At 39.0% G+C, this 13,870-nt stretch overlaps 1 protein-coding gene across 1 annotated transcript in view; it reads left to right on the top strand.

Annotated features, from left to right (window-relative positions):
- Positions 1-7,521, top strand: part of LOC128839936 (contactin-3-like) — a 240,889-nt gene extending 233,368 nt beyond the window's left edge. The window contains exons 19-21 of the mRNA XM_054033283.1: positions 720-832; positions 3,281-3,449; positions 5,345-7,521. Coding sequence (XP_053889258.1) covers positions 720-832; positions 3,281-3,449; positions 5,345-5,448 — 386 coding nt within the window. The 3' untranslated portion in view covers positions 5,449-7,521. The remainder of the gene's footprint in view (positions 1-719; positions 833-3,280; positions 3,450-5,344) is intronic.
- The last annotated feature ends 6,349 nt before the right edge of the window (positions 7,522-13,870 follow it).

Raw genomic sequence — 13,870 nt, 5'->3', positions numbered from 1 at the left:
CTCTAAATACACAACTTGAGACACTTTAAGGGATCGTGATTTTCAGAGGTTGGGAGCTTGTTTTTGAATATCTGGCCCCTTCGAGTTGTATCAAAAATTTTGGGCACCCAACATTTACTAGTCTGTTTTGAAAACCTTGGCCTTATCCTGTCACGGAACAGAAAGAATACTACGTGGTTTATCTGACCAGTGACAGTCTGACTGCAGCTCTAATGGGAATTACTGAAAACTTACAGATAACGCTTCATAATCATACCAGAGTTTAAAAAAAAAAGGAACAAAAGAAATGTCAAATACTTTTGCCGTAACCAATAAATTCAAATGAAGAAAGACTAAATTTGTGAAAGAAGTTATTCATTGCAAAATATTTTCAGTCTTAACAGAATGTTAAAGATATAAAAGGTCTGTATCATCATTCCTCTTATTATAATTTGTTCTAATTCATCATTTTTATATCTTGATACAAAAGCTTTTATCTGGCCATGTTCAATGAAGGACCATAGACTGATAAGTCAGAAATAACATCTCTATTTATCTCCTCTTCTGTTTTTCCAATTTAGTCTCTGAACCATACAGTCTACAAGCGATGATGCTCTATTTGAGTTGCTTTTACATCTAACATGTAATGACAGTCAATTACTTGAACTATTATTTGCTGCTGTATAATAAATCACTAATGCCAAGTAAATTAAAATTATGCTTTCATTATGTCTTTCAAGCACCCAGTCAGCCTCCAGGAAACGTTATATGGAATGTTACAGACTCCAAGGTAGTACTGAACTGGGAGCAAGTGAAAGCAATGGAGAATGAATCCGAAGTAACTGGATATAAGGTAGGTAAAAACAGTATAGCTAGAGTACTTTACGGCAATAAACACTTTCATTTTAAGCTTTTTTCATGTTTATTTCCAAGGCAGCAAATTTAGAGTTTAAAATGCTTGCAGATGCAGCCATTTTGCAGAACTCCTGAATGTGGGGTGCACGATACCACTCCCAAAACATCTTTACTGCACCCCTTTTTTATAGCCATTGTTTATATTATTTCATTTGAAACAAAAGAAAGTGAGCCAGAACCTCGGCTGGTGGAAATCTGCACAACTACAATGTTGGCCCAATTTATCAAACTGATTGCCATGTGTCAAACTGATAATTTCATGGCTTTTTAACAACTGTGGGAAAACTTCCGCTGCCTTGATAAAACTGCCATTGTTAATAGTATTCTAGCGGCAAACAAATGTTCAGAGCGTTCTATAAATCTATATGTGCCCTATACAATTGCTATCTCTTAGTTAATTACAGAGGATGCTTCTACAGAGCTACATTGATTTTCACTCCTAGATGTTATTACTGTAAACAGTATTTACATCACAAATCTGAATACTGGCAGCATTTTTGAGCCATTCTGGGTTGTGTTAACAAGAGACTGATGGTTGGTTACAGCCTATGCAAGACACCTGGCAAGTTAGGTCATTGGGCTTGCAGGGCATAGTTGAAATGCAAATATACCTAGTCACAGATTCAGCACTATCTCTTTTGCAGTATTTGGCACAGCATTAGGTTGCCTTGGCTGTAGCTTCAATAAATACAATACAATCGCCTACTACTGAAGTCTTGTTACACTGGGTAAAGTTTTCAAAAGCACCTAAAACCCATTTTCAAAAGTGATTTAGGCACTTAGAGGAAAAAGAAGAACAGGAATACTTGTGGCACCTTAGAGACTAACAAATTTAAGGTGCCACAAGTACTCCTGTTCTTCTTTTTGCGGATACAGACTAACACGGCTGCTACTCTGAAACCTGCACTTAGAGGAGAGATCATTACCCCTGCTTCAGACCATTTATGCCAAGTAAAAGGGCCTTGGAGCAGCATCAAGAGCCGTAAAAGCCCCACATTTGCCAGGAGAGGATTCTCCCAGCACAGCCATTATAAAGGAAGAAAGCCATAAAATTGTTCTCCGAGGTCTCACACGAGCCGTGGTTTCAGGGGCATGTCTTGGCTCAGAGGTGGGGCTGAGAGTGGGTGGGGGTGTGCCGAGGGCGGGGTTGGATCATGTAATGCTATAAAGATTCTGAGCAGCACTGCAACCTATAGGGCAATGCAGGAGGCTGTCATAACGTAGATATGTTGTTGTAGCTGCGTTGCTCCCAGGAAATCAGAGACACAAGGTGAGTGAGGTAATATCTTTTATTGGGCTGACTTCTTTTGTTGGCAAGTATTCAAGCTACATCAAGCTCTCCTTCCCAGACCTGAAGAAGAGTTCTATGTAGCTCAGAAGCTTTCACCAACTAAATTCAATTTGGCCCAATAAACTTGTCCCTGTAATGTAGATATGCATTGACACCTTGTCTCTGTAATGTAGATGGGCATTGACAACTTATGGTGGGATGTCATGCCTACATTTCCAGTGGACTTCTGCTATTTTTTCACTCCATTCCCACCGATACCATTGGGATATTGTGTTATTCTTGTGCAATTACCCCCATCTTCCAAGGACGACTCTGAGTGCAAGAATTGCCCTGATGGATGCTATTCTGGGGGATGCATTGGATCAACACATTCTCTGGGCTTCCAGCCGTGCTATCTTCCCAATCAAGCCACCCACTCTGGAACCTGTGCTGGCCAAATCCAGACCTTATGGGAGAAAGGGGGATGTGGGCACATTGGCCTACTGTGACACCACCACCAATACCCTTTCTCCTCCAAGGACAATTTTTTAACACTGTGGGCTGCAACCCTGGGTTACTCAATGGAAGCTGACATAACCCAGGGCTCGATATAGCTCCCAGTGTTTAAAATGCAGCAGGACACATACAGTTAATTTCCATGACAGAATAATTGTTCAATACTTGCAGAACTTCTTCCAGTATAGCCCATAATTTCCACATTTTTATTAACTCCCTTCTCTGTGTCCCCTTGCTATTTATTGCTTGAAGTGTTTGATCTAGATAATGACAGGTTCCAAGCGGAGGGATAATTTATACAACAATACATTACTAAGAAACTCAAGAGAATATATTATTCATTTGTTATCATTATATATTGTGCCATTTTAGATTAAAGCTGGGATAAAAGAGCTTGATTAATGTTATCTGCTTTTATTGCCTTTCTAGATATTGAGTATAATTCTGCTACATGAAGTCAACCAAAACTGAGACTGTTTTTCCCCTGTATTTTTTTAGAATTTAACCCTTTTTCAAAGAACAAAATTCGGAGCAGTACATGGTAGAAGGAAAACTGCATGCAACATCGCCAAAAATTCTGTTTTTTTGTTGTTGTTGCAGGTTTTGTACAGGACTAGCAGTCAAAACCATGTGAATGAACTGAACACAAATACGACATCAGCAGAACTTTTACTCCCGTTCAATGAGGATTACATCATAGAAGTAAAAGCAACAACTGATGGTGGAGATGGCACTAGCAGTGATGAGATCCGGATTCCCAAACTGACTAGTATGTAGTCACTGATATGAGGTGTCATTATTTTGTCTTACCGTAATGCCTAGAAGCCTACCGATATCAGAACCCCACAGCACTAGGCACCATACATACAGCTTAGTAAGAGATGATGCATGCCATGAAGAGCTTACATTCTAAACAGGCAAAGCGTGAGGAGGAAACAGAAGTATGGAGAGGTGGAGTGATTTGCACAAGACCATACAGCTTGTCAGTGGCAGAGCTGGGAAAATAAATATATGGAGATATACCTATCACACAGAACTGGAAGGGACCCTGAAAGGTCATCGAGTCCAGCCCCCTGCCTTCACTAGCAGGACCAAGTACTGATTTTTTGCCCCAGATCCCTAAGTAGCCCCCTCAAGGATTGAACTCACAACCCTGGGTTTAGCAGGCAAAAAGCTCAAACCGCTGAGCTATCCCTCCCCCCAAGAGAACCCAAATCATCAGACTACCAGATCAGTGCCCTGTCAAAACTGTGGGGGTTCCTCTGTTGACATAGTGTCTGACATTTCATTCCAAAACTTAGTGGAAAAGCAGATGCACAAGGAGCATAAATTCTGATCTTTTGTTGCTCCAGGTTGTGAGAGTCCAAGTAAGTAATGTGCTGATGCTCTACTCAGGGTGATGTCATCTTGTTACACAAGTACCCACTATAGGTTGATCAAAGGACTGAAGAGAGCAAGTCACTTGTATTCCGGGCTAGATAACCTTAACTTGAACTCCCTGGACATCTAGAAAGAAGGCAGATAGTGACAATGTTCGGAAAAGGAATTCTCTTAAGTAACGCTAATATAGTACTCTGGGAATGCTCAGGCTTTAGAGTTTCTCAACATGAAGTTAATGGGGCTTCAGTGATTTACCCCAGCTGAGGATTTGGCCAAGTGTGTGCCTTCTGAAAAAAATCTATGAAAGGTTTTGCTCTGCTAATGTTTTATAGAAGTTCTATACCCCAGTGACAGGATACAAGACAGACATAATAGCATAAGGATCATGAACTTGACTTGAGCTTAGTTTAATTAAGTTTCAGAATGCAAAGTAATGCTAACTAGCATCTGAAATTAACAGAGAAATTGTTGATCATTTATACATCTGGGATTAAAGTGCTTCAGCAATAGGCATTAAATGGCACCACTTTATATATATATATATATATATATATATATATATATATTCCCTGTACTTTGTAACGCCACCTATTTTGTTTTAGTTGACTGAATCATGACTAGACTTTACTCCTAACATCCACAGCCAGCAGTTGTAGGAGCCAGTCTTAATATGAATGGATTCTTTATTGACTAAAAGGGGGAAAAAACATGCTTGTATGCTGTATGGTAATAAGTTAATAAAAAGGAAACCAATTAACATTCACATGTCCTTACTCATGATAAACTTCCTTCTTTTGGTTTGGTAAATTACCATGTAGATTAGACAGTCTGTGTGTGAGTGAGAGAGAGAGATTTTATATATATATACATAAGTGTGTGTGTGTGTGTGTGTGTGTGTGTGTGTGTGTGTGTGTGTGTGTGTGTGTGAAAATCAGATTTTCACTTTTCATATGGCTCTCTTTTTTTATTTATAACCTTAAAGATGAAGACAGTTCTGTGAATCCTCCTGAAATGTGAATGTATTTCAATTCTTTATAAATATTTAGAATTATTTGGTAAACCTTGCATTGATTAGCTGAAATGAAGAACTGTAATAAATCTTATCTGGAAAATAACAGAGGCTGAGATACTCAAAGGTGTCTAGGTTTCTAACTCCCACTGCTTTTAATTGGAGTTGGGGCCTAAATAGATTTGAGGATCTGTGCCAGAGTCCTTATTGGTTACATGTTTTGAGACATCATATATATTGCATTAATTTAATCCCAAATTTTTCATTTGTCACAGGTATGGATGCAAGAGGTTCTGGTGCATCAGTCGTGAACATCTACAGCTTATCCAGCTTCATACGGATAGTACCTTTCTTGACTTTTAATGCAGTGTTGTGGTGATACATTGTCATTCATTGGATACATTAAATCAGTTACAAAAGTGCTTTTTTAAAAAAAATGCAGTGGTTATGCATGGGTTTTTTTTTTCAACTCTGTGTTTTTAAATACTTCATATTCCATTGTAGGTTAAATTTAAAAAAAAAAAACCCACCATATAAAAATTCAGTAAATCCTTTTAAAGGAATCTAAAATGCCTTAATACTTGAACCAAAGGAGTTTACATAATACATTTCTCAAATCTGATGTAAATGAGAGTAAGAGTATTATGCTACGGTTTGAGAGCTTCACAGAGTCTCAGATACACCTTAGCTCTATGATGAACTCCATTTTTTTTGCAGTGACACTGAATTGTTTTGAGTATATCCCGTGTCATTGTGATAGAATAATTCTAATCCACACAAACAGATGAAAATGGATGCATATTTAACTGGAATCTAATGACAAATCTTGGACCAGTGAGATCTTTTAAAAGCAGTATGTTTACCAAGTATGTTCAGATAAGCTTGCATACTGTCCTTTTACGTAATCTACTCTAAATCTATCAGATAATCATAGGTATTAGAGATGGAAAAGACCTTGTCCATCTCCTGTCAGTGTTTTGTCCCATTTACCTTTGAAAGTCCAAGAGACAGGGTTTCCAGCACTTCTCTTGAGAGCCGCACTTCAAAGGTTTTCTCTTTTTCCTCATAGTCAGCATACATTTGTATACTCCCTTCGAGAACACAAGTCCTTTCTCTCCATTTATAGGTATTTGAATTAATTTTAGATTTTTTTTTTCTCATTCCCCTACTTCATCCATCTCTTTGCCAGGTTATCACATACATATTTAGCACTATATTCTGTCTTCATAACCTGATCCCTCCCGCTCCCAGCTCATTTTTGTTGCCCTTCTCTGAATTCCCACACCCCAACATGTTTTGGAAAATGCAGTGCCCAGAACTGAGCACTGTATTTTAGGTGCAGATGCACCATGGCCTTATAGAAAGGGACCGTTGCCTCCCTGCTCTGTGATGTGTTTCTTCTGAACATTCAGCCCAAAATTACATTGGCCCTTTGTCTACCACATCACATTGCAAACTATGCCTGATTCAATATATGCTGTTACTCCTCTGCTCCCTTTTAGCATTGCTGCTACCCAGATTTCTCCTTTTGGTTGCTGAAAGGGACCTCTGTGTCTAAGCACCTCCATCTCTCTCAGCTGGGCTGGCATTCTGTAATAAATCCCATGAACATCATATAATTCTTGGTATGACTATGGCAATATACTATAGCTTTTACTACTTATATAGAAATATATATATATATAAACAAAGACTTTTTGTCCTTGTTATTACGGAGATTGTTCTAAATCTATATGTTCCATAGCAATATATAAAAGAGATGCCAAACCTGGTACATTTGATTTTCTATATTTGCAAAGCTTAGACAAATCATACGTTATTCTATCCTTTCAGACTGCTTTCAATCGAATAGCAAATTACACAATGTCAAATGTTCATGTGACATAAAACTGATATTCTGTTTTTTCAGTTTAATCTGAAAGTATTATTACAACACAAAAAAAATCAAAAATATCAACCTCGAGTGAACTAAGATCAGTAAAATTCTGACATCACTGTAGTAATGTTTTAATATGCATTCAGATATCAAATTCACATTAATATAACACACAAACTATCTTGTTAGCTATCCAAGCAAGATCTGTATATACTGTACATACATAGTAAAAAAATCATAAATGGCTAGTTGTTTTTTCAATATGGCTAACCATTGACATTTCTAAACAGTCACAAATGGGGGGAAACAGACATGCCTAGTAAATATATAGTTCAGTTTCATGCAATGAAAGGTGAATCTTTCTATTCTTGTTTGAGAAATTCTGCAGTGTCATTTTCATGATTGTTCTATTGCATTATTTAACTTTGTTATATATCTCCATGAGATATGTACTGAGTATCTTGTTTCATATTGAAAAGTATGAAATTTATCCTTAAACTTCCAGTTGTGTGCGTATCCTATGGTTATCTGTATGTATTTTTTTCTATTATTCTAATAAAATATTTATAACATTGAGGAATATTGGAATATTTCAGAATATGTTGCCCTCTCAATATCACATATTTGTACTCAGAAGAGCACATTGTAGAGATGTCCAACCACAACACTTGCCTATATTCTTAACAGCATTCCTGCTAACTGCCAATTCTCTATTTTTCCCCCATCTCTGCTCTCATGAGGCCTGATCCAAAGTCTACATAAGTCAACAGAAAGATTCTCATTGACTTTACTAGGTTCACGTACTCTTTTCAAATGTTTCTTATACTGTAACATAAATCTGCCTGGGCCCATTTCCTTAAACATTTGTTCGTTTTTGATGACTCTCCGCTTCCCTTCCTAATATTTTATTTTCAAGGGAGGCAGTGTTGCCTAGAAGATAGAGCAATAGATTGGCACTCAGGACACCTGAGTTTTTTCCAGCCCTGCTATTGCTTGGTGAATGACCTTGAGCAAGTCACATCACCTAGTTGTGCCTCAGTTTACCCATCTGTAAAATTGAAATGATACCTCCTTTGTAAAGCACTTTGAGATCACCATATAGACTGTATTATGGAAGAGCTAAGAATTTATTATTACACATTATTATTATTAAAAGGTATGGAATGTGTATTGAAATGCAAAGAAGTGACCGCCCTTTTATGTTCCTAAGTGCCACTAGTAACAAAGCATGCATTTTTGGCATGCAAGACATGCAGGGTTGGGACACAGAAGCTAGATTCACCGTTTTAAGGCTCCGATCCTGTAAACATGGATGTGAATAGCTTTACTGTCCCACTAAGTTCATAAATGTGTTTTCATTCTTTTCCATTCCCTTCTTTAGTTTCTTATCTTCCCTACCCAAGCTGCATTTGCTCATATTTTGATTCTTCTCCCTATCTCAGGAATAGCAAGACCTGTTTGGTCTGGCTACTGCTCAAAAAATTCAGCTGCTCCTTCTCAAGCCAAACTAAAGGAAAATCCAACCTGGGCTTTTCTGCCATTTAAACCTTATGTTTAAAATGGCATTTGGCACAGCGAGGCAATGTTACTAAGAAGAACGCATGGCCTTCATGTCCTGCCAGTTGCTTCTAAATCCAGCATATTCTGAGTCTACTAAAAGAGTCAATTATGAACCAAATAAGACTACGTGACCTCTACCCATGTAGTATAGAGCTGTTCCAAATGTTGCAATCCCAACATGTTTTACAAGCTTGCATGACAGGAAATCAAAAGGCAATGTATAGGCCATTTTCTTGGCTGAGCAAGTTTTGGAATTCTGTTCCTAGGATTGTGAATTGGCAAGTACATTTGTGATGAAACGAGATCCAAAAGAGCATTTGCACTGTGGTTTCCCAAAGGCTTGGATGAATCTCTGTTTAAGCTGAACTCCATTTGTGAAACTGCACCTTAGCTTAAGAGTCTGGCACGGTTAATATTTATTTATCAAAGCAGGACTCACTTCGATATGCAAAGTGAAGTAGGAAAATAGCACTCGTTGGGGTCTCCGGGAAAGTAGTGCAGAGAAAAAGAAATGGTCAGTGATGGTAAATGTAACAATACACCTCTACCCCGATATAACGCTGTCCTCGGGAGCCAAAAATCTTACCGTGTTATAGGTGAAACTGCGTTATATCGAACTTGCTTTGATCCACCGGAGTGCGCAGCCCCGCCCCCCCGGAGCGCTGCTTTACCGCGTTATATCCGAATTTGTGTTATATCGGGTCACATTATATCGGGGTAGTGGTGTATCTGAAAAAAAGCCACGTCTATTTTGAAATATTTCATATAGTCGGCCAAATTGCTATCCCGACTTTAACCAGGCCGCTTCCTGCACACCTTCCACGTTGAGGACCACTGTTTAAAAAATCTATCCCATAGGAATTACATGAAAGAACATTGAAAATTATTCGTATGATTAATGTAAAATGGTGGATATCACTGTGTGACTACGCAGTGTGACTGCAAAAGCGTTTCTGCTTTTTTACTGGTAAGAGGGAAAAAAGCATTTACAATGAAACTAACCAATTCTACATTATATCAATAATTCCAAGATGATGCAAATGATGATGAATCATTTGAAGCCCCATTAATGGAGCATAGTTAGTTTGAGTGTGAGCAGTCTATTATAAATAGCATTGTTTAAACATTAATTAGTATTCATTTAGGCAGCATGTAGCATAGTTGGGGAGCAGGGGGAATCTGTCCATCCTGTTGTATCCTTCTAATATATTTAATGATTCCAAAACTTTATACCGAAGCCAAAAGAAGCATTGAAAAATAGAGTGCCCAGTGCAATGGGGTTCAGACCCATGACTGGTCCATACTCTATCCATTAGGCCGCACTGCCTCCCTAAAACGCTATGGTAATATAAATCAATAATAATAAAGGTGGTGGGGAGGTTGGCCAAAGCTCTGAAAGATAAATCCAAGTCTTTATTACAGTCTCCAAAACAGAGACTCGAAGACAAGTCCTGAAACAAAGACCACTGAGCAGCAACAGATCAACTTTGACGTCACAAACACAGGCTCTGGGAGTTATTTCAACGTTGCCAAAGAAACACGTCAGCTCTTAAGCCCTACTACTCATGCCCATGCTTTGATATGCAGGTGTTCTAAGCATTAAAGCAAATCTGTATTGTAACCATGGAGTCACAGAGCCAACAATCATTATGCCGTGCTTGAAGTGCTTAGATTGCATGGCTTGCAGGACAGCGGTAACATTAGCCATTGAAATACAGCATCTATGTTAGGTGTCCGAATAGTGTCCCTTTCTTTAGAAACTGTTAATGAAGTACGGTAGCAAGGGGCTCTGCTGGAAAGTCTTAATTCATTAGTTTTTAGGCTTGAGACTTTTGATGGAATGTGATTTAAGTTGTCGTTATATAAAATGTGCTGTAGCTCTGTGTAAATGACACATACAAAATAGGGATGGAAAAAACTCCAAGTTCCCAGTTCAGATTTAATTGAAAACAAATATTTAAATGGACCACTTCTCCCAGTTCACAGCCGTGTGAATCTGGCATAATTCCCTTGAAATCAATTAGTGTAGTTACTACATATTTACACAGGTGCGACACAGGAGACTTTGGTCCAAAATTTCTAAGCCCTGCACCTATGTCCTACCAAGGTTATCCTAGTCAACTCTATTCCTGCTCAGTCTAAGGGCCTTGTTCGTGGGTTCTGGCTAAGCTCTGATTTATCTGTGGGAACGGATGAGACTTGCGATTCTGAAGTGTGACTTTCTCAGATGTGGCTGGTATCGAAATTAAATCCCACATTTCATTCTCGGACAGTTTGCTCTGTCAGATGTGTGGTTGGAATGTTGGGCTCTTTCTGAATACAAAATAAGTTGAAAACTAATATCGCGTTAGCCTTAAGAAATATTGGAGATCTACATTTTCAACTTAAACTTTAATTTGCCTTTAACTGGGGAAATGCAGAAGTGGGCAGTCCCTGTCAGTATTTTCATATACATGTTACATCTTAATAACAGGCAATAAAACAAGCCAGCCTGCATAAGGGAGTACATTAATCTGACAATTTTCTGTCTAAAATAAATAACAATGGAATATTGGGAAAATAAAAGGAGTTTGTAAGCGGGCACGCTCTCAGAAAAACAAATTCCTCTGTTGTTTTATGCAAATTCTCTGCAGTACTGAGAACAATATAAAGGCTACATTTAGCACAGATATAACTGAATGTGCATTATGGCTGTACATTATAGAGACAATTCTTTTCTGTTAATCTGATACCATATGCTACTAAATAAGCAAAAAGACCTTATAAGAACTAAATGTATTGCTTTCTTTAAAATCCACTTGCATGGCTTTTCCTCTCTTAGTGGAGAGCTCTCCCAAGGTGGGGTTTATGGTTCATGTTTTCCCTTTTTGACCTGCATTCAGACACCTCACACCACTTTGGTCTCATCGGGAAAGTGGAGGCGCAGCATATAAAGATGTGTCTAAGACATTTGTGCTTCTGAGATTATTCCTATTTCAACATCTTTATTGGGTGTACCCTAGAGCTACCTACACTCAGGCTGCCTGAGTTCAGCTTCTAACACCTGTCAGCTCTGGGAGCTAATTCTTCGAGCGCCAGTTACTGCATCACCTTTGACTTGCTGGATGAGATTTTCAAAGCTGCCATAGGCAATTGGGTGCCCAACTCTCATTAACGTCATGGGGGATGGACATCCGAACCCCTTAGTGGGCATTCCCCTATGTATATCGATGGAGACTATCAAAGCCACCAGACACATTGCTGTGACATTCCCTAGGAATGGATTGCAAACGAAAGGGCCTCCCTCTCAAGGATGTAACCATGGTCTCATGGATAGCAGTGCAGCCACCGGCTCACCAGGCCAACACGGGATTGTTTTGTAGCAGTAGTTTTCATTTTACGGGCTTAGCCAGTCAGTGCAGCAGATTCACGCCAACTGACATTTGTTCTCTCTTCTTTGCCAAAGGAACAAGTTCAGACACATCCACACTGTGAGTTCTGTCTATTCGAGAGGGAGAAATTGAGTGTGTTTGTGAAATTCCCTGATAAACAGAAGTAATGGATGCCTGAAATATCCTGAATCTTTTCTCCTGACCGTCTTTTAGGGCCTGATCTAAACCTAACAGAAAGACTCACATTGACCTCTGGGCTTTGGATCAGGCCCTTGCAGGATAATGGCTGAGTGTGTTTTTTACATTAACGAACCAATTTGCCTGTTTATTTACCTACTGAGTGAAAAGGGGCGTCTTTTCCCCCATATCCAGATTGGCAAATTGTGTTTATGAAACCTTCAGTCAAAGCAATTACATTTTTCAAAAGCTAAGCCATGATCCCTTAGTAATTTCAGTGGGGCTTCACATAAGATTAGGGCCTTTGTGTTTGAGTTCCCATTTAATTTCTCTCTTTTTATTAGTGTTTTGCTATCACCCACCCTCTGACTGACCCCTGTACTGTATGTTTACATAGAACAGTTGACATTTCCTGTCCCCATTGTCTTGTGTTAGTTTTTCTTCCTTTTGCCTCACAATCAATAAAATCTCCTTCCCTGCAAAAGAGAATCATTAGTTCTTTCTTTAAAATTTGCTCTTCATTTGGTTTGTGTGGTCTAGAATGTACTCCCTCTCCCACCCCCACCCACCTTCCCTACATCTCTCACTTAAGAAACAATTATTTTTCCTAACTCAAAATATCTGCTCTGGTTTTGTTGTTGTTGTTTGTTGACTTCTCTTTTATTGAGACTACTTTTGTTGTAAGAATACACTACCAAAGGCCTTGCATGGGGAGGATTTCTTTTCGTTTTTCACATCACAAAGAATCAGGAAAATTTGGCCAAACTCACTTTGAATTAAATTCCTTTTCTCTCTGTGCACTCAACAGTCTCCTAACCACCCTACATTTTGTAAACGTGACTGGAACTGTCTCTGCATGACCATGACGTCATTTCATTGGGAATCTCCCCATTATTAATTTAGCTCCACCAGTATGTTCAGCACTGCCCAGTACAAAGAGTAGACATGGCTCCTGCCCTCCTGGGCTCAGTATGGTTTTAAGGACTGTATCCTACAAGCTGCTCAGTACCCTTCATTCCCACTGACGTTTGAGAGCATGAACCAGGATGGATTGGAATGATGGATTTTACAAATCCTGAATCAAAAGGACCTGTCAAGAGCCAGAACATGGATAGGAATGGAGGGACAAGTGCAAGTGACAAAAAATAGAATAGCTGCAGTGATGGTGGAAGAGAAAGGAAAGAGTTTAGGGGAGGAAATATAGTGGCAACTAACTGGCCTGGGTATCAGTGGCTAACAAAACGGTATATTTTAAACAATTCACAACAACATGAGCCTAGTGGCAACATGGTATTTTTTTCTAAGTATCAATCCACAGATACTTCCACCAAATCAATTTTCAGTTTTACAGGATTTATGAATCGCTTGGTTTGAAAGACTTACCATTCCACTTTTTCTGCAGGGATGATCTTTTTCTATTTAACTTTGATTTTCCAGTGGAATTCAATCTGTAGAGAAAGAAAGCTCCTTCAGAACAGACGAGCTAGTTTATAGAGCCTGCGTTAAGACAAGGGTAGGGTAATGCACCTGGAAGAACTGTCTGAAGTTGTATCCGGTGCTTTGATTGGGGGAGATTTGCCTGTCAGTCATAACACAGGTTCACCAACCCGAGGACCCTGCTGTATATCCATCTCCTTCATCATGCCCAAGATACATGTTTACATGTGTGCTTGGCCAGAAGATTGTATCCTTTCCTTTTAGTTGTGGATACTGACAAAATGCTCCATGCTTTTGTCACCCTGCTTTTGGAGTACTGCAGAGCAGTCTGTATGGGGAAAATACCATTCAGGAACTTCTCCCAAGTTATTAAGAAGATC

This window comes from Malaclemys terrapin, chromosome 7 (genome assembly GCF_027887155.1).
Source record: "Malaclemys terrapin pileata isolate rMalTer1 chromosome 7, rMalTer1.hap1, whole genome shotgun sequence".
Classification (NCBI taxonomy): domain Eukaryota; kingdom Metazoa; phylum Chordata; order Testudines; family Emydidae; genus Malaclemys; species Malaclemys terrapin.
The sequence above is the reverse complement of the archived record's forward strand: the minus strand, read 5'-3'. Positions and strand labels throughout refer to the sequence as shown.